Genomic DNA, 20835 nt, shown 5'->3' with positions numbered 1-20835 from the left:
CAAGACAGAAGTGGCAGTGGTGAAACTCCTCCAACATATACTCTCTGTGAGAGGAATTAAATACGATGAAGCTGCGTTAAAGCAGTTACTGTCTTGGGCAAAAGATAAAGGACATTTTACAACCTTTAATGATGTCTTTGAAGTACCTTTATGGGAGAAGATTGGTGACTCTCTCTGGGATGCGGTGTCAAGTGGTGATAAGGAAGCCAATAACTTGTCTACTACATGGAGGCTGGTTAGCAAAGCGTTAAAAGGAATAAAAGCAGAGAGAGAAGTCACACGTACAGCTTTTATGGCTTTAGGACCACAGGCGCCTACTACCCCCTCGCTATTTGTGGGACCAAAACCTCCCACGGCCCCGGTGGCTGTACCAGTGGCAGCTCCTTTACCGCTGTGGGTACAGACGGCTCCGAAAAAAGCCGAGGAGCAGGGAGCGAGTAAAGTAGATACAGATCCATCAGAACCAGTAGTGCGCCCTAAAACACGAACTCAATTTGGACTAATTGATTCAGATGCTGAACAGGAGACTTGGCCGAAACCCCCTCCGAAACCCCCTCCTCTCATTGATCTCTCTACGGATGAGGCTGAGCAGGAGGACAAGAAGGAGGGTAAACCTGCTTCGTATCCACCTTTACCGGATTCGCCGTTTCCTGAATCTGTTGAACAAAGTTCACATTCCAGTGCTAAATGACCACCGTTAAAGTCGCCATTTACAGAGTCAGCAGTACCAGAGTCACAGGGACTTAAAGGACTGTTACCATCACGAAATGGACACGAAATTGACATGACAGAACTTGGTAGACGACTGGAAGAATTAAAGAAGGGATTGCAGCAGCACCGTTCAGCCAACGCCTCAGGACACGTGACTATGTCTCCCCAAAACCCCCCTCTGTGTTCGGGACAAGTATTAGGGCCACCTCAACCTCCTTTGCAACTCCCTACTCCACCTTTGGGTCAGGGTGGGGGGGAGGTTTGAGTCCATCTGGTAATGTGGGAGGTGAGGGAGAGGGTCAGCGTCTACCCACGTATACAGGGGAAGACGGGGGGGAGGAGTGAAATGGAAAGGGATCATTCGGGATGCGTTATTAGAAGGGGTTATAATTCCACAAGCATATCCAGTGATTGTGGGTGCGGGTCCTGAGGGAAGAAGTATTTGGCAACCATTAGATTGGAAAATTGTAAAGGAAGCATTGTTACTACAGTTAGCGAGGGACAACACAGATGAGGACTGCAGGAAAGTTATTGCAGGGATGGGAAATCATAACCCCACCTTAACTGAGCTAATGGATGCTTGTGGGAAAGTAGGAACCACCACGTTTCAGATGGAGCATTTAGCAAAATCTTTAGCGGCGACAGTTAAGGTAGTTCATCATTGTTATACATGCAGGCAAGAAGGTCACTTTAAGAAAAACTGCCTTAAGAAGTCGAAGCTGAGTGGGAGAGATAACTCTGTTTTGATGTGACATTGCTGTGGGAAGCTGGGGCATTTTGTGAAGCTGTGCAGGTCTAAGTATAATGCTCAAGGTCAGCTGATAACAACCAGCTGCAGAGCGCAGGGAAACTGGAGAAAGAACGCGGGGAGGAACTGTGTGCTGACACAAATGAATCTTCCCAACCAGTTCCAGGCCTAAGCAGTCAACTCGCAGCCCGAACCGCAGGGAGGGCAGGACTGGTGTTTCCACGCGGGGTTAACCTGCGCGGCTACCAAGCCTTGGACCTGTGGCAAACGGCCGTTGTGGAACGAGTGCAAATGTGGAACATAAGGCTCAAGTTATGGCTGCGGCCATACTTGGGGCTTACGTCGTCACAATTGCAGTCTCTATTCCAATTGTTAGCAGGGGACACAACTTTAACAGCACCACGACAGACTACTGCAGAGGTACAGCAACTGATTACAGAAATAGAAAGCAGGCTACATTCCAAATTTGTATATCGTATTGATTTGAATCAGGAAATACAAATTATCACTTTGTTTGATAGGCAAATTCCATATGCAGTAACTGGTCAATGGAATTCAGAATAATCAAATTCGTTACATATATTGGAATGGTTGTTTCCACCTTTAAGAACAAAGAAAACTGTCCCCATGATTGCAGAGCTATTGGCACAGATTATCATCAAAGGACGGATGCGATGTGGGGAGCTTGTGGCCAGAGATCCTGCTTCACTAACTGTTCCTATTGCAGCTCAATACTTTGAGTGGTGTATGGCTAATAGCTTTGCTTTGCAAACAGCCATGGAGAATTTCTCGGGACAGGTTGTTGAGTGCGGAACTTCCAGTTACCACGAGAGTGTTGCATACGAACACTCCCGTGGATGGAATTACCATTTTTACAGATGGATCTAGGAACACAGGCAAGGTGGGCCTTGTCTGGTATTCTGACGGCAAGTGGGAATCTATGGTAGTACAACAGAAGGGTTCACCTGAGGTGGTAGAATTACGAGTTGTATTAGAAATATTTCAAAATTTTCCCGTTCCCTTTAATTTGGTTACTGATTCAGCATATGTAGCTGGCATTGTAAAACATTTAGACAGATCTGTTATAGAACATACACGTAATCAGTGTGTTTTTGAATTGCTACGAGCTCTGTGGCAAGAAATTCAAATCCGAACTGCATTGTTTTATGTTCTACATATAAGAAATCATACTAATTTACCTGGGTTTATTGCAGAAGGCAACACCCAAGTGGACTCTGATTTCTGACTCTACAAATTCTACTACAATGACTATACAGGTGCTGGACATTAAACAACAGGCACGTGTATCACATGAGTTTTTTCATCAAGGACATCGGGCACTGCGACGACAATTTCACAGAACTCCCCATATTCTCTTCAGCTTCCTCAAAATGAGCGAAGTTCTTCGAGACAAGATCGTCGTTAATGCATATCTTTTCATCTTTTGTTGTCACATAAAGAAAAATATCAAATGTGTTATCTTCTACAGCACATAACTGGGCTTTCGTTTGGGTAGCTGCTTTGAGAAGGTTTTGAAAATACTTAATAGCAGCAAAATCCCATCTTTTGGCTGGTATCATTTTTGCAGTATTCTCACACAAGTCGACATGCAACGTCAATGGCTTTGTGCGATACAGTCGACACTTTTTTGCTCTATATGGGACCCGCATAAATGCTTCCAGTGCAACTTGAATGCTCTAATACCAAGACTTCCATGTTTCTCAGCTAGAGTCTTCCTCAACACGCGCTGAGGCGATGTCGGGCGGTTGGCGGCAGGGGGGAGGCGCGTCGTCGGCGCGGGGTTTTGCCATCACAGAAACGTGGTGGGATGACTCTCGTGACTGGAGTGCTGCTATGGAAGGCTATAAGCTCTTTAAGAGGGACAGGCGAAGCAGGAGAGGCGGTGGGGTAGCGCTGTATGTTAGGGAGTGCTTAGACTGTGTCGAAATTGAGGAAGATGGTGAGGATGACAAGGTTGAATGTTTATGGGTGAAGATCAGGGGGAAGGTCGGCAGGGCGGACATTACGGTGGGAGTCTGTTATAGACCACCCAACCAGGATGAGCAGGCGGACGAGGCGTTTTACAAGCGGCTGTCAGGAGCCGCCCAGTCGCCGGCCCTTGTACTCGTGGGCGACTTCAACTTGCCGGATGTCTGCTGGAAATACAACATGGCAGAGAGGAAGCAATCTAGGAGAATGCTCGAATGTGTGGAGGACAACTTCCTCATGCAAGTGGTAAATGAGCCCAGTAGAGGAGGGGCCCTGCTTGACCTGTTGTTTGTGAACAGAGAAGGACTAGTGGGAGATGTGAGGGTCGGTGGCCGTCTTGGGAGTAGCGACCATGAAATGTTAGAGTTTTCGATAGTGGGGGAAGTAAGGAGGGGCAAGAGCAGAACTTCTGCCTTAGATTTCCGGCAGGCAGACTTTAGCCTGTTTAAAAGGCTGGTGGACCGAGTCCCTTGGGAGTCGGTCCTGAAGGGCAAAGGAGTGCAGGAAGGCTGGACATGCTTCAAAAGGGAATTGCTAAATATTCAGGAGCAGGCTGTCCCAGTCTGTAGGAAGACTAGCCATCGGGGAAAAAGACCGGCCTGGTTAAACAGAGAACTTAGGCTAGAACTTAAGGAAAAAAGGAGAGCCTATTTGCTCTGGAAGAAGGGTCGGGTAACTCGGGAGGTCTATAGGGACGTGGCCAGGTCGTGTAGGGAGAAGATTAGAAGGGCCAAAGCTCAGTTAGAGCTTGATTTGGCTGCTACAGTCAAAGATAACAAAAAAAGCTTTTACAAATACATCAACAGCAAAAGGAAGGTCAAGGAGAGCCTCCACCACTTGCTGAATGAGGAGGGTAGTGTAGTGTCAGGGGATGAGGAAAAGGCAGAAGTGCTCAATGCCTTCTTTGCCTCGGTCTTTAATGTCAAGACAGGTTGTCCTCAGGAGACTCGGCCCCCAGAGCCTGAAGTTAGGGACGGGGGGTGCTGTGTGAACCTCCCGTAATCCAGGAGGAGACGGTTAGTGACCTGCTGTGCCAGTTGGACACCCACAAGGCTATGGGCCCGGATGGGATTCACCCTAGAGTAATGAAGGAACTGGCAAATGAACTTGCCAAACCACTCTCGATTATCTACCGGCAGTCCTGGTTAACTGGAGAAGTTCCAGCTGACTGGAAATTAGCAAATGTAACGCCCATCTACAAGAAGGGCCGGAAGGATGATCCAGGGAACTACAGGCCTGTCAGCGTGACCTCGGTGCCAGGCAAGGTGATGGAACAGATCATCCTGAGTGCCATTACACGGCACATGCAGGACAATCGGGGCATCGGGGCCAGCCAACATGGATTCATGAAAGGCAGGTCCTGCTTGACCAACCTGGTCTTCTTCTGTGACCAAGGGACCCGCTTAGTAGATGAGGGCAGGGCTGTGGATGTAGTCTATCTAGACTTCAGTAACGCATTCGACACTGTCTCCCACAGCATCCTCCCAAACAAACTGGCTGCTCGGGGCTTGGATGGGTGGACTCTTCGATGGGTTAAAAACTGGCTGGATGGCCGAGCCCAGAGAGTGGTGGTGAATTGGGCAAAGTCCAACTGGCGGCCGGTCACTAGCGGTGTTCCCCAGGGCTCAGTTCTGGGGCCGGTGTGTTCAATATCTTTAGAGATGATCTAGATGTAGGGATTGAGTGCACCCTCAGCAAATTTGCAGATGACACCAAGCTGTGTGGGAGTGTCGATCTGCTGGAAGGTAGGAAGGCCCTACAGAGGGATCTGGACAGGTTAGATAGATGGGCCGAGACCAACAGCATGAGGTTCAACAAGAACAAGTGCCGGGTCTTACACTTCAGCCACAACAACCCCATTCAGCGCTACAGGCTGGGGGAAGAGTGGTTAGAAAGCGGCCCGGCGGAAAGAGTCCTGGGGGTGCTGATCGACAGCCGGCTAAACATGAGCCAGCAGTGTGCCCAGGTGGCCAAGAAGGCCAATGGCATCCTGGCCTCTATGAGGAATAGTGTAGCCAGCCGGTCTAGGGAAGTGATCGTCCCTCTGTACTCGGCCCGGCTGAGGCCGCACTTTGAATCCTGTGTCCAGTTCTGGGCCCCGCACTTCAAGAAAGATGTTGAGGTGTTGGAGCGAGTCCAGAGGAGGGTGACCAAGCTGGTGAAGGGTCTGGAGGGTCTGACCTATGAGGAACGGCTGAGGGAGCTGGGGTTGTTTAGCCTGGAGAAGAGGAGGCTCCGAGGTGACCTTATTGCAGTCTACAACTACCTGAAGGGAGGTTGTAGTGAAGTGGGAGTTGGCCTCTTCTCCCGGGCAACTAGTGATAGGACAAGAGGACACAGCCTCAAGCTTCGCCAGGGGAGGTTCAGGTTGGACATTAGGAAGAATTTCTTTTCAGAAAGGGTTATTAGACATTGGAATGGGCTGCCCAGGGAGGTGGTGGAGTCACCATCTCTGGATGTGTTTAAGAAAAGACTGGACATGGCACTTAGTGCCATGGTCTAGTTGACAGGGTGGTGTCAGGGCAATGGCTGGACTCGATGATCCCTGAGGTCTCTTCCAACCTGGTTGATTCTGTGATTCTGTGATTCTACTTCTTAATGTGGCGAAACCCAATGATAGTGAATTCCTCGCTCTTTCCCTTTGTTGGCGCCTGTCGGTGGAGGGTCTGAATCCCCTCGTGAGTCTGCCCTGGATGTCGCGAAATCTGCCCTGAGAGGCGTCCCAGCTCGAGGGGAGATGCAGGGTCACAGCCTGCTGCAATCCCTGAAGGTCAGAGAGCCTCACTTAGGATCAGTGTTATGGGATGGCAAGATAATTGACTTTGGTCAGTCCCTTTTTTCATTATGGCCATAAGTCTTGTCAGGCAGCCTTGGCACCTTTCAGGGCGGGCAACGGTCCAGGCAGGAGGAGTTGGGGGTACGTTTCCCAGGCAAGAGGAGTTGGGTCCTGTTGGGGAGCGCCCAGTCGTCCCAGCTCCTCGTTCCTGTTCATTCCCTGGGCAGCAGGAGTTTCGGGTGCGGTTCGGGGGTGCCCGATCATAGTAACTCACTGTGCTTGTGCCCAGGACAGAGAGGTACAAGGTGGTCTCGACTCACTGCACCGGCAGGCAGGATCAGAGAGCGTCTGATGGTCTCGGACCACTTGCTGCTCCCTGATTAATGTTGGCTGGTCCTGATGTTACAGTGCGGCTTGGTGGTGGTGGGGGCCTGCACCCCCCACGAGGTGAGAGGGAGCATGGAGCAGAGGATTGGCTCCTGGGTGAAAGAGGAGCTCTCCCGGCGGAGAGCAGGGCTGAGGGGAATGTTTTGGGGGCTACATTGTATCTCGGCCAGGAAGGGCTTTCTGTCGGTTGCAGGTTTCCCAAAGGCAGAGGAGTGGGTCGTGCCCCTGCGCAGGGGCCACGTGTGGAGCCTGAAAGCTCTCTAGGAAGCGTTAAGAGCAGTTGGCCACAGGGTTGTGTAATCCCCGTTCAATGAAAAGCAGGGGTCTAGGAAGAGGTGCGGCGTTTGTGTCCCCATCAGGTGTGGTCCGGCTACGCGCAGGCGGTGTTTCCGTTGTGGGGATGTGCAGTGTGGTTCTTTGGCCCAGGAAAATGAGGGAGAAATGAGGAATTATGCAGGAGCCCTGAGGAGACGATGAACTGGGATGCATTCGAGGACTTTCACAGGGCTTGCTAGGAATGACTGTAGGAGATGGAGAGCAATGTTGTGAAGTTGTTGGCTAAGAATGTCCAAACGGGAATAAAAATAACTGTTCCCCTGCCCTTCTCTAGGATTGCCCACATTTTGAAGCATGTGAGGAGCGCGTCACCCTCTGGCCCAGGAGAAGCGCTTCACCGCCTGGTTCTTTTGGAGCACTTGATCATTTGTTTTTTTGGGAGCGTTTCATTACGTGGCTTTTCTTTGGAGTGCTGCAATGCCCAGTTCCTATTGCAGTGCCTCGCCCGTGCCGCCGCCGCCCACGAGGAGTGCCTCGCCCGTGCCGCCGCCGCCCCGGGGGAGTGCCTCGCCCCTGACGCCGCCGCCCCGGGGCAGTGCCTCGCCCGTGCCACTGCCGCCCCCGAGGAGTGCCTCGCCCGTGCTGCAACCCCCGAGGAGTTCTTCATGCCTGTCGCTACTCTGACAGGTGTGCAGGTTTCCTGCCGCCCACCCCCGAGGAGTGCCTCGCCCCTGCCGCCGCCGCCCCCGAGGAGCGCTTCTCCCCTGCCACACCTCCGAGAGGTGTGCGGGTTTGCCGCCGCCCCGGAGGAGTGTGTCACCCCTGTCGCTTCTCCGAGAGGTGTGCGGGTTTGCCACCGCCCCGCAGGAGTGCGTCGCCCGTGCCGCCGCCCCCGCGCCTCACCCCTGCAGCTGCACTGCGGCCTGCCTCGCCCGTGCCGCCGCCCCCGAGGAGTGCCTCGCCTGTGCCGCCGCCCCCGAGGAGTGCCTCGCCCCTGCCACCACCCCGGAGGAGTGCTTCGCCCGTGCCACAAGCCCCGAGGAGTTCTTCACACCTGCCGCTTCTCAGAGAGGTGTGTGGGTTTGCCGCCGCCCCGCAGGAGTGCGTCGCCCGTGCCACCGCACCCACGGCGTGCCTCGCCTTTGCCGCCGCCCCCGCGCCTCGCGCCTGCCGCCACCCCGGAGGAGTGCTTCGCGCCTGCCACTCACGCTGGAGGACTGCTTCGCGCCTGCCGCCACCCGCGAGGAGTGCTTCACGCCTGCCGCCCACCCCCAGGAGTGCTTCGCGCCTGCCGCCCACCCCCGAGTTGTGCTTCGCGCCTGCCGCTGCTCCCGAGGAGTGATTCCTCCTTCTAGATAAAGGAATCATTGGAGCTGGGGGCACGCTTGAGAACCAAATTAGGCTACTTCCAAAAGCCAAATCCTAATCAGAGTCTAAACCCCTCCTACAAGCACACTCACCGGTGACAGCTTCTGGTAAAGGTCGTGGGCAACGTGAACCAAGTTCTTGTCTTCATGGAGACACTTTTGAAACCGTTTGCTCTCTTCATCTTCCAGCAGATCAAACTTAATAGCAGCATCCAGGAGGGCCTGGATTAATCCCTTCCGAGACTTCAGCGCCGGGACCTGTGGAGCAACTGCTGCGCTGATTCCTGTCCCGATCACCAAAACGAGTTGCCGAGGCTTCTTGGTTTTGAGGCTTGGCAACAGCTTCCTGCAAGAGGAGAAAGTAGGTACCATCGTAGATGGAAGGATGTCTTGGGTCATGAAGACCAAGGACAAGGGAGGTGCCCTCTGCCTAAATTTTGAATCAACATTAGGGTCCTCCCATAAACTCCGACTCATCACCGAAGGAGGTGGGGAAAGGTGCGGATGCCCTTTGTCTCCACGCTCAGCAGCTACTACAGAAGTAAAGCTACACCGGCACGCCTGACCTGAACACTTTAAGGAAAGTAAAAACTGCGTGCTTTCAGCTCAATGCTGGAAGATTTACCCCTCAATTTATATAAATGCCCCTCAAATTATATAAAGGAGCAAGTACAAAGTCCTTGCTCATCAATTATTTTTAGCTGCTTTGAGCGCTGAGAAGAACTACACCCAGTGAGGGCGTAATTCAGATCTCCTTTTTTAATTAAGTGGCTTCAAGATGTTGGGATAAGACAAACGTTACATTCTAGTTTAAAACCCGCTACGTTTGGGCTAGAAGAATCCAAAAGGATGTTAATGAGTTGTTCCCTGTCCGGCTCCGTGGGAGTCGCAATTGGAGCAGGCCCGCACGGCTCGTCAAAACCACCCTAGGAAGGAACAGGTTTCTGAGGTAACGGGGACCGGTGGCATGAGGAAAACAAGCCCTTAAAACACATCAGAGGTTTTTATTTAACGCTGTGATCCTCCATTTGCTTTGGGCTCCCACCGGCTTCATGAAAAATGAGAGCGAACACAGTGAAGCCCAGCGAGGGGGGGCTTTAGCACCTTCAGGGACGGCCGGCGCCTCGAGACCTTCCCTTTCCTCTCTGCTGCACCCCTTCCTCGCCCCCTCTCACACTAAACCTGAGGGAAAAGCAAGAAGAAGGTATTTCAGCAGGCAGGGAGGAAGCTGAGGGGGGAAAAAACAGCCAAGAAAATGGCTTTTAAAGAGGGTGACGGTATGGGGGGGGCTGACAGAGCGGCAACGCTGAGGTGAAGCTGGGCCCCAGTGCTCCGTGGCCCCCTCGGGCTCACCCCCGCCCCCCTCGGGCTCACCCCCAGCTCCGTCGCCCCCCGGACAGCCCCACAGCCCCCTCAGAGGGGCCAGAGCTGCCGCTGCTCCCCGCCGCCATAGCGGCCCTCGGGGCTCCTCTCATGGCGGCTGCCTACCCCGGCCCGCTGTCGCCACGGCAACGTTCCCCCCCCCTCCCTGGTCCCCTTTCCCACCCCGCACGCACCTAGCGCCGCGCGCCTGGCTCCACGCGGAGACGCCCGCCCCGCACAGGCGCCTCGCGCCCTGCCCCGCCCCCTGTGCGCGGCGGCAGGGAGGGGTTGCGCGAGATTTCACTGAATTCTCGCGATGCTTCGCAGGGTATAAAAGGCGGTGGGCGCATGTGCTTGGCAGTCGCGGCCTGTGCGCGGCGGCGGAGGTTGGTGCGGCGGCCGCAGCCTGTCAGGGGGCGGTGTGAGGGTGCGGGGGCTGCTGTAGGCTTAGTGGGTGTGACTGTGGCCTGTTAGCCCTCAGGGGCCTTCCTCCCTCGTGTCCTTTCCTTGAGCTGCCTCTTTGCTTGGGTTTGTGTCCGTGCAATGTGTCTCCAGCCCTGTGAGGAGCGAGAGCAGCGCTTGGCCTCGGCTGGCTGCTGTAATTCTGTGTCCTCCTGGCTGTCTCGGACCGGGGTGATGGGGTCAGACTGTGGCTTTTTTTTTGATCCGTTGCCACCTACAGATCTCGTTCTGGCTGCTAAGAGACATAATTTATATAAAATAAACTTCATAATTTGTTCTCCGTGTATAAATAACTTGCCTCCAGGCAAGACATATTTCCTGCTTGGAGGGGAAACAAAACTGCCTGTGTGAGGTCGTTAAGAGGGCGTGTAAATCACACACCAGCAAAAAGTGAAGTGAAGAGGTCTTTAATACAAGCTTTGACATATAAAATACAGTATAAAGACAGGACTAGAAAACCAGAGCTTCAAGTAAGAAAATGCTCAAGTTTCATGTTTTTAATTCAAAGTACAGAATACAAAAGCACTAAGTATGAAATTAGAGGAGGCTGCAGCTCCCTCAGGGAGACCATGCTCCCAACCGTGATAACAAAGACAATTAATTAGTATGTTAAACCAGGCGTCTGTCTGAGGAGGCTCTGCCTGGGGCCTGCAGTGTCCCGGCTCAGCTCCATGTGTGTGGGCAGCAGCTCGACAGCAGTGGGCTTTGCTCCTCGCCTAGACTGGCCTTAAACCACGTAAGCCTCCCTGGGAGCTGCTGGCTCTGGCTTAAGCCCGTCCTAGGGAGTCCCCCGCCGTAGTCTGGGTCTGGTGCTCAAGTGGTGCATCCTGCAGGACAGTAAAGGCTCTGCAAAACCTGCCTGAGAGGCTGCTGGGCTCCCAGCGAGTCGCAAAGGGCGAAGTTTCTCTTCAGCTCGGGAGAATTGTACCTTTAATCTCGGCGTGGGGCAGCAGCAGAGCCGTTGAGCTGTTGTCCCTCCTTAGGCACACCTAGGAGAGAGCAAGGAGCACACAGCGATTTCATAAAAGTAAACCCAGACAATTTTTTTGAGGAAAAAAAAAGCTTAAGGAATAATATAGTGCAGAGAATGGGCTATTAACACTGTCTATGCTCCCAAGCCCACGGGATCCCCGAGTTAAGTGTGGTGAGGGTGGATGTACGCAGACAGCCATCCCACACAGCCCATAAACCCTCTACCTGTTCAACCCCGCGTGGAGATCTCGCTCGCCAGCCTCTCAAAGTACTCGGGCAAGTCTGCGTATTGATCGCCGTCGGAAATTACTTTAATGCCTTTGTCCTGTATGTTCTCACGGAGCTTCTTAAACTCATCCACACCTCCCCTCCGTACCAGCATGAAGTGCTCCAGGTCTGACTTGTGCTTCACAGCCTCTAAAAACAGGGCCTGAAACATGGTGTCATCAACAGTGCAACCACAGCCCAAGAACAGGAACGACTTATTTTCATAGAGCTTCTGAATCTCTCGCTTTAAAAAAGGGAAAGAGGTTCTTAGTCAAGGCAAGCTTTATCTTCACAAGGCACAAGAGACAGCACCTGCCTTATTGCTGATGAGACTGTCATCATTCCATCATCCTCAACACGAGCGTGGTGAGGCGTTTTTGCAACTCAGAGGGCTAGAGAATCCATCTCTCCTCTTATTTCCCAAAATTAAGGACTCTCCCACCACCCTGTGCGAAGCCCAGTCTTTAAACTCAGCTGAGTCTATGCCCGGAGCTCGCACCGGGAAGTGGGATATGTATATAGACAACATCTGGCACCCCAAAGCATGCCCTGCAGAGAGAAGGGAAGGCTGCCTCGCTCACCATGACCTCCGTGTTGCACAGCACGTTCTGGTAGCCGGCCAGGTGGAGCACGATGCCGCTGGGGTTGGTGTAAACGCCGTGGAAATGCAGGACGCTGAGCTTCCTCTTCTCCTGCGCCCACTCCAGCACCTGCACAAAACAAACCCCTCCAGAAACATTAGCGAGCACATGACGTTAGCTTCCACAGTGCTATTAAAAATAGCATTTCAGGGAAGTGTTTCAAAGAGGCAGCTTCCCCCTCATCTTATCTCCTCAATGAGTCCATCAGCCTCTACATCGCAGCCTATGGCGCTTGTTTGGGTCAACGCTTCAGCTGAACGGCGAATGTGATGGGGAGAGACTGAATCAATACAGCAGACTCAGCAGAAAAAGGGGGAAAACTCTATAAATATTACATCAGCATGCTTCTCACGCCTACAAAGTTTATTTCTTGGTCCCTCTAGGCTCTGAGAAGCTCTGAGGGAGCTCAACAGCTGACCTTCATTTCAGAAAGCCACTTCTGAAGCTCTCAGTTTACTCCTGCGGACCTTAGCTCGTTTAAGCTTGCAATAATTAGAATGCTTATTTGTAACACTGTAAGTACTTCCAGCCCTGTAGATTAAGAGGTCATGCAGGAAACATGAAGCACAGAAATGAGTCAGAATGGAAAGAGACCAAGTACTGTGCAGCACCTACACTTGGCGCGTGTTTAACATGCAAACAGAAGGACCCAGCGGTAAAACCCACGGTGGGAAGATGAGGTGGGCAGGTGGCAAAGAGCTCAGGGTTTCACAGCCTCATTTTCTGCCTGACTGAAGACCTGGGGCAAAAGGAGGGAAGCTCGCGTGAAGCTCATGGCTACAAATACAAGAGCACGGCATAAGAAGCTGGAATGAGCCAGCAGGAGCCATGCAGCCATTTCAGAAAGAGGACACGGGGCAAGGGGGAAGCGTCGAAGGCTACAGCCCTGAAAATGCTCCGTCACAAGAAGGACTCAGCAGCACGTTATAAAAATAGAAAGGTCAGCTTTGTGTCTCGCACGGAGTTCCCTGTGTCGGTTAGAAACATCAACCCACACCTTATGTGGAAGCAAGGCTTCAGCAAGGCCAAGACAGAAGTTTCAAGGACAGAGATCAAAGAAATACCAGGCTTCAGGGCTCCTCCTGAGCAATGGAAGTCAGCCAGCAAGCACAGCATTTCAGAAACCAGCGCCTCTGCTCACTGTCCCAAATGGGCAGAGCCTCTGCTTGGAGTTTGTCTGACATCAATTAAATTACTACAAGCAGCACAATCCCCTTACACGGGCGTGAGGGCACATCCTGCAGCCGCCACTGTGCTGCGGTGTCCCAGCTCAGCCCTGACGTTTAAAAAAGATCATCATCGTTTACCTTCTTTTCATCAGTCAGGTCAAGAGGCTCCAGATGCTTCCCCTGCTGTGCTGCGTACAGTTCCAGCAGGCTATCAAAGTTTGCGGTTAACACCAGCGCCCCGTTTTCCATCAAGTGAAGCACAGACTGAAGCAGCTGCTTCCCAGAATCTTCCATTTTAGATTCCAGGTCATCAAATACCTCGTATAAACAGTCTTTGAAATAGGTTGAGCGAACATTGCTCGTGCGCTGAGAAGGGGAGAGAGATTAAGATCAGAGTTGGAATATTTAAATCTCTGGTACCAGGTACTCCCCCCCCCAGCATACTCCCAGTAAAATACCCAAAAGCTGGTATCCACAGCAGAGTTATACCTCAGGAACCTGGTGCAGTTAACTGCACTTGTGGTTCCTTCTAGATAAAGGAGGAGTCCTTCGCCCGTGCCGCCGCCCGCGAGGTGTGCCTCGCCCCTGCCGCCGCCTGCGAGGAGTGCTTCGCCCCTGCCGCCGCCCGCAAGGCCTTCCTCGTGCCTGCCACCAACCCGGAGGCTTGCTTCGCGCCTGCGCTTCTCTGAGAAGCGTGCGGGTTTGCCGCCACCCCGGAGGAGTGCTTCATGCCTGCCACACACCCCGGAGGAGTGCTTCGCCCCTGCCGCCGCCTGCGAGGAGTGCTTCACATCTCCCGCTACTCCGAGAGGTGTGCGGGTTTCCTTCCGCCCCCGAGGAGCGCCTCGCCCTGCCGCCGCCCCCGAGGAGCATCTCACCCTGCCATCGCCCCCGAGGAGCGCCTCGGCCCTGCCGCCGCCCCAGAGGAATGCGTCTCCCCTGCCAGAGGTGAGGGGAAGGGCACTTTATGTTTGACTTCATTGTTGGTCTGTACTGTTTGGTAGTAATTTCTTTCATTTTTCCTGAATATGTAGACTTAGACCTCCAAAAGTGGTTATCACCTTCTGTGTAGCAGTTGGGGAGGAAACTGTGTCATTACAAATCACTTCAGAAGAAACTGATTTTGTGGGTAGCCACTTGGCACTTCATGAGAAGTTGTTCCTGTTTGGACAGTCAGAAGTGGAGATGCTTGATGGCAACGTCATTTTGTGAGGAAATTATGGCTCAACATTACTTTCTTGTGTGGTATGAGGCCTTTAAAATGTGTGCTGACTTAGGCAAGAGTCGCAGTATTTCAGAAATTGCTTTGAAATTTCTTTCATGAGCTTCAGGTTTGTTTATGTCAGTAACTTTTACAATATAAGCATTCTTAATATCCTTCTAGAGACAGTAATAATTTAAAATAATTTAGTGACAGAGCACAATTACTTGCTGTCATGGGGAGCTCCGTTTTGATGGTTGTGCCACCATGGGAAAGTCTGCCTTAGAAGAAGGGTGTCTATTTTAACTAGCCGTGGTGTGAACAATCCTTCTGTTATTGTTCAGAATTTTGAAACAAGCAGTGCTGTGGAGTTAAAGGAAGTGTTGGGTGTTAAAAAAAATCTGAACAAATCTATCTTTTAGATTGATGGTCCTTTCAAAGTTGGTGTCTTACTACTTCACCGGCAGGTTAAGTCAAACTATTTTTCCAAGAGTCTTCTGTGGTGTTTGTTCAGCTGAGGAGTACTTTGGAAATCCAACCCAGTATCCTTGCAGTTATTTGCTACCATAGCCGCCTGAGCTGGGGAAGGAAAAAGTGCTCTTTTGTTTGCCAGTGTCTTAGTGTGGAGCATCTCTCACTACATTCTGGCAGTGTCTGAGTTCAACTAGGGAGTGAAATGTCAAATTCCAAGAATTCATTCTGTTTTCCTCTCTCTCCCCTTGTTTTCACTGTAAGTGTCTCAATAGCAAATGTGGCAAAGAGAAAATGAATGTTAAAGAGCTTTAGAAAAGGAAACAACCAGTGCTACTGTGACGCTTGCCAAGTACCATCTGATTAATTGGCTTCTATGTTAAATTCATTTACAAACATAATCTTTCAGTTTTGTCTGCTCAGAATGGGAATTTGTAGCAGTGGTCACCAGTGTGCATTACAGAGCCTGGCAAAAAATACATTTGCAACTAACAAGTGAAATAAGACAATTGTGTCTTTAAGGTTCAAACTCTAATTTAACTAGGCTTATGCTCAATTATAATCACATTCTAACTGCTACTGACTGCAGTGGGACTGCTTACATTCTTAAAGGACACTGTCACACTGAGTGCTTTGAGGAATTGTCACCAGTATCTATAGAATTTTTTTTTTTTCGGTTTGTGTTCTTCACATTGCAATGCCTGGAAGAGTGATCCTATGTAAATTATCTACAGATCCATAAACCTCAATTTCTAAAGTCCTTTTGTATTGCTTAAAATTGTTATTTCAATTGTGGGTTCATTTTAATATGTGATAGTTTGGTGGATCTTCTCCAGTATTCACGATAATGGGCAACAAGATACATCTTTAATAGATTTATCTTATAAATAGTCTTGATGTAATCAAAAGCATCTCTCAATAACTTTTAATTTAACTGGCAGATTGATGATATAGATCTTATTAGTGCAAACATGGAAAATTCACTGGCTTCTATTGGAGGATTTTGCTGTGGAAGATCTTTTATTATTGACCGTCAGGTAAGCCAGATCTCTTTTTTAATATGGTGCGGCAGGATTAGTTACTTAGAAATGAGAGTTAGTTACTAATATCAATTTGCAAAGAGTGCTATAATATAAATTATTATGCAATGTTTGATTCCATACAGAAATTGTCTGGTTCTATGAAATATTGTAGATGAATTGGAGACGTGCTTTTAAATCCTTCCATGAACCTGTGAGTGTGGAGGAGAGGTTGTTTAAATGTATGTGAATTAACTTTAAAACATTGTCTGTACTGCTATAAACAAAAAAGTGATTTTTTTTTTGTTTCTTTTTTCTTTTTCCTCCACAGCGATTGTCTGGTGAAGGCTACTGCTTTTCTGCATCCCTGCCTCCTTTGTTAGCTGCTGCTGCTATTGAGGCTCTGAATATTATGGAAGATAATCCAGGTACTTAATTCAGGAAAATCTTAGTCTTCGGTCTTTCTTCACCCAAAACTCATAACTCATAGTTCTCCCTACTTTGATTCTTCACCCTTTTATTCGTTTAAGTCCTCTCTCTTTTTCAGCTGATTAATTTTACATGCCTGATTTTTTCTTCATATAATTTCCCATCCTGCTTTTCTTCTTCAGTGTTTCCTCCCCTTTTCTTCTTCCATCTGAAAATGAGCAAGTTAGTTGAGGCTAGGAGGGACAGAGATGGTTACCACCAAGCAGATAAGAAATTATTATTCTGCTTTATAGACAAGTGATATGCTTTTTCCTTGAAAACAAATTCCTTCAAGACAAATGGAGGAAGGGAAGGCTAAAGAGAAACAAATGGGAATATATTTCCTCAGAACGGAACTACCCTTTCCTTGCCACTTGCACTACAAAATTTTTTTTTTCTTCTCGAAATAAGCATCCAGGCAAGAATTTCAGGAACGATCGTGGTGCAAACTCCTGCAATTTTGGCAGGATCAAGTACAGGACGTTTGGATAAAGTTGGCAGGTAGGAGTTTCTGCTTTAAGAGTCAGAGAATTGCCCTTGTTGCTGGAACGTAAGAAAGATTTTTTTGCGGGGCATGGAGGGGGTGAGAGGCACAGGAGAAGGACAAAATTGGCCAAATCTGTGTGTATTTGTTTTTAACCTTCATTAGCATCAAGAGACTGGAGGACATCTGCAGAGAAATGCAGTATTTAATTTGTCACAAATAAATAAGAACTACTGGGTAGCCCACGCCTGGTCTTCAGAAATGAAACAAAAGCAAGAAAAAATTAAAGAGTAGGTTATGGGACTGTTAGCTGTAGTGGAGGGTCAACCTTTACCGAGGAAAAGAAACAAGGTTTGCAGATCCAGGAGTCAAAGTTTCCTGTTTAAGAATCTGCAGTAAGTTGGTGAAAGGATCAAGGAGCAAGAGTCTGCAGATCTCTAGATATTTTAGAGTTGGACCTGCCGTTTCAGTCCCATTACCAAGTGTTTGTGTCATCCTTTCCATATGATCATGAACCAATGCAGCCGGAGTAATGAGCTAAAGGGCAGTAATGCATTTGTCAGATCTTTAAAAGCCTGTCGTTTCCTGGCAGAAATGGGAATCGGGAACATTATGAAGAGTAGTGAAGAGACTTAGTACTTCAATAGAAATGTAGATCTTAGTTTTTCTTCCAAATGCTTTTTTTGAAATCTTAGACGTATAGAAATGTAAAGTAGAAACAGGATATCTAAGCCTTTTCCTTTTCCTTTTTTTTTTCTTTCTCTTTTTTTTTTTTTTTTTTTTTGTGTGTAGACATTTTTCAGACTCTCCGGGGTAAATGTGAACAAATTCATAAAGCTTTACAGGGCTAAGTGTGTATTTTGGGGTTTTTGCCCAAATCTGTTTCTGGTTTTACAGGTGCTTAGACTGGGATATGCACACTAAATTATGCATGTATTAAAGGAAGGAGGTAATCCTTCTCCGACTGTCTCTGTTACGCTACTAAAAAGAGTCCAGTTTTTTAAAATCCCTTTACAGGTATTGGAATGAGATTATACCTTAATGCTAGTGAAGATATTTGCAAGCCCTTACACATTTAAGTCTCTAGGAAAGTGTGATAGCTTTCAATGGTACCAAGTGTTTATAAGCACTTTGAAAAAAATGTCTAAGTAAAAGCGTTTGGGGTGTAGCTTAGCAGATACTTGTGGCAAACTGAAAAGAGGACAGGACTCTGCTGCTCAAGGAAGCAAAGACGTTTATTGTTCCTCTATTGCCCTATTTAAATGCTACAAGCAGGAGCCGGACTGTGCAGTTCAAGATCACATCAACATTCACACGCTAAGCACCCATCACCCATCCTGGCAGGAGCCACAGTGTTCTGGGCTCAAACCGTCAACCTTCAGCACGTGTTCACTTGTTTCACGCCTCAAAGGGCCCCTGAACTGGTCACGGCTCCTTTATTTTAAAAGCAAGCGAGAACTATTCTCAATGCAGTGTTCTTAAGCGAATCCTTTGCTCTTTAAGCAAAGTGCAGCTGTTGGCAGGCTGATGGTCTTCCTCGGATACTCTTTCCGACAGCTCAATGCACCTTGCAGTCACCTTTAATACAATGTTGTTCTTACATGTGAGACTTGAATGTTGACTAGTAATAGAAGTATTCATTATTCTGGAGGCACATAGAAAATGGCTAGAATTTATGTGAAAAATAAGGATTCTGTTTAAAATTTCCTAATGCTATCCTGTTTTAAAAGATGGCTATACTGAGTAATTGGTGTTTTTCCTGTCAGGTTTTGATACTAAAAAATACAGAAATTACTGTGGCTCTTCAATGACTGTTTAATGTGCAGAATAGGAAGGTTAGCTGGTATTTTAGAATTAATTTTCTTCAACAGTTTTCTGTTACATATTACAGAAATGAATAACATTTAAACACACACAAAATCCATAATGCATGATTGATTATACTAGCTGATTTTTTGTAGTATTAGTCCCTTAGTTACACTTAGTAGTAGGTAGTATCCCTTAAATAGTTCATTACTTATTGCATATCCTACAGCTGGCTGAGAATTTTCCAATAAAGCAAGTTTTCACTGAGGAAGAGCAGATTTATTCTTAAAGATTTTCCCTTCCAGTGAAACTTGACATTTCTTTCAGTGAGACCTCATTCTAGTTTTGTGTTAGCAAAACTGATGGGAATGTTTCTGGTGTCAGGCAGCCCGGCTGCCCAGGGTTCCCTGAGCACCAAGAGCCTGGTTCTGCCCCTCAGTTCTGCAGCCCAGCCTTGCAGCTGGGGTGCGCAGAGCTGTGAGGAGGGAGCTCCCCGAGGCTACATCCGTACTGGTACGGGAATGTCGGGAAGCATTCCTGAGCGCTGCATCTCGATTGTCTGCTCTGTCAAATTGCTGGGGTGATCTGTGGCGTGAGCTTGGCCCAGGCCAAGCAGCATTCTTTGAAAGGACTCCTGGATACAGTTCCAGAGTTGGTGTGAGCCAGGAGCTGTTCCCAGGAGTCAGTTTGGATGTGGCCACCCTGACATGGAGATTGACATTTTAAAGTATGGGTGTGAGTCCTTCCATACCCATTCACCACAGGGCCAGAAAACAGTCCAAGGCATGTTTAATTTGCTAATATAGAACTAGCCTCAAAAGGAGTGTTGGAGTTCAGGAGGCAAGTTTTGTTCCTTCGTTGCTTCAAAATCAGATCTTCCAGACTTCTCTCTTTTTTGTGTGGAAGTTGTACATTTTTGTTTGAAAATGAAACTTCCCCAGCATTTCTTAGGAAAGTGAATTCTGATTTCAGGAAAGTTACAGGGTGCATGCGTTGGATTCTCAAATACTTGCTGAATCTTAATTTGGCAAAGGCTCAGAAAACATAGTTAATACACTACGTGAAAGTTACAGTATTGCCAACAGAAGACCTCATGTTAAACTCAGGCTTTCTTCAAATAGTTGGGTAAGATGAATTTTGTAGTTCAGTTTACTACATCTGTGACTGACAGAAAAAGTTTTAAGATTACAATTAAGTTTGAAGCTTGTAAGCAGCCTCTATGAGTAAGTGTATAGTAAATATAAAGCATGTTGTTCAGGCAAAGACTCGGTGTGAATGGAAGGGATACAAAGCTTGCTTATGCTCTACTAAAATTAGAGATTGTTTTGCACGACCTTCAAAACCTCCATTTGCGAAAGAACTTAGAGTTATCCTGACACCAAACTCATAAAAGTGAGTTATATGTATTTGGTGATCAAAAGGATATGCCATCAGAAGTTTGCAGATTGATGACTTCTGTCTTTTCTTTATTTGTAGTGCATGAACAGTGGTATTGCATTAACTCAGGCCCGCTCTCTGGAGAAAGACGAAAAATGTCTTCCTCCACCCAGGTTAGTAGAAAGTCAATACATCATTTTACTGGATATGACTCTCTCTCTTTTCATACAATGATGGGATTTTGCTCAGTAGACTGGCTTGAATAGTTGGTCCTGTAAAACATGGGAAAGGCTCCACTTTGAGGTATATTTTCAGTGACTGTTACAGGATGCCAATACCCTGAAATCACTGTATCAAAACTCCCTGAATCTGTGATCAGCATGTTGCCTGTTACCAGGCACGTTTCCACGAGCTGCGCATCTGCAGGTAAAAAAGATAACAATCAAATATCTGTGGGGCATATGGGGGGAAAAAAGTTAGTCTGACGATTTCTGTGCAGTCATATGTCTTGTTTCTGGTTGAATTTGAATTCATAATAATTTCCCTAGAGATAGTGATCTTAAAGTGTTAAAATTAGTCCAAAAAAAGTTTAAAGCTGAAGGCAAGGAGTAAAGTTTACTGTGTATGTTCTGGTTTCCTTTTTCTAGTATTCGAGTAGTGACAACAGTGGAACAAACAGAACAAGAACTGGACAAAGCTGCATCACTGCTTAAGGAAGCTGCACAGTCTGTATTGATTGAGACTGCTCGTTTGGATTCCTCTTTCCCCAACTGATCAGGATAAGTCTTTTACACCATATAGTGACTTCACTTCAGATATTCAAGTTCTTCCACTGATGGCATTGAAACCTGACTAAGTAAGAAGATTATTCCAGAATGGTAC

The 20835-nt window shown here is 48.4% G+C and overlaps 1 protein-coding gene and 1 pseudogene across 1 annotated transcript in view; one reads left to right on the top strand and one right to left on the bottom strand.

Moving 5' to 3' along the window:
- Positions 1-11008: 11008 nt before the first annotated feature.
- Positions 11009-20835, bottom strand: part of LOC137668903 (protein FAM118B-like) — a 398331-nt gene continuing 388504 nt past the window's right edge. Inside the window, 4 exon segments of the mRNA XM_068410718.1 lie at positions 11009-11067; positions 11276-11561; positions 11899-12027; positions 13266-13493. Of these exon segments, the coding sequence (XP_068266819.1) occupies positions 11009-11067; positions 11276-11561; positions 11899-12027; positions 13266-13493 (702 nt within the window).
- The window catches only part of LOC137668860 (serine palmitoyltransferase 1-like), a 283413-nt pseudogene continuing 276433 nt past the window's right edge, over positions 13856-20835 (top strand).

This window comes from Nyctibius grandis, chromosome 11 (assembly GCF_013368605.1).
Source record: "Nyctibius grandis isolate bNycGra1 chromosome 11, bNycGra1.pri, whole genome shotgun sequence".
NCBI classification, from domain to species: Eukaryota; Metazoa; Chordata; class Aves; order Nyctibiiformes; family Nyctibiidae; genus Nyctibius; species Nyctibius grandis.
Note: the sequence above shows the minus strand (reverse complement) of the source record. Positions and strands in the feature narration are given on the sequence as shown.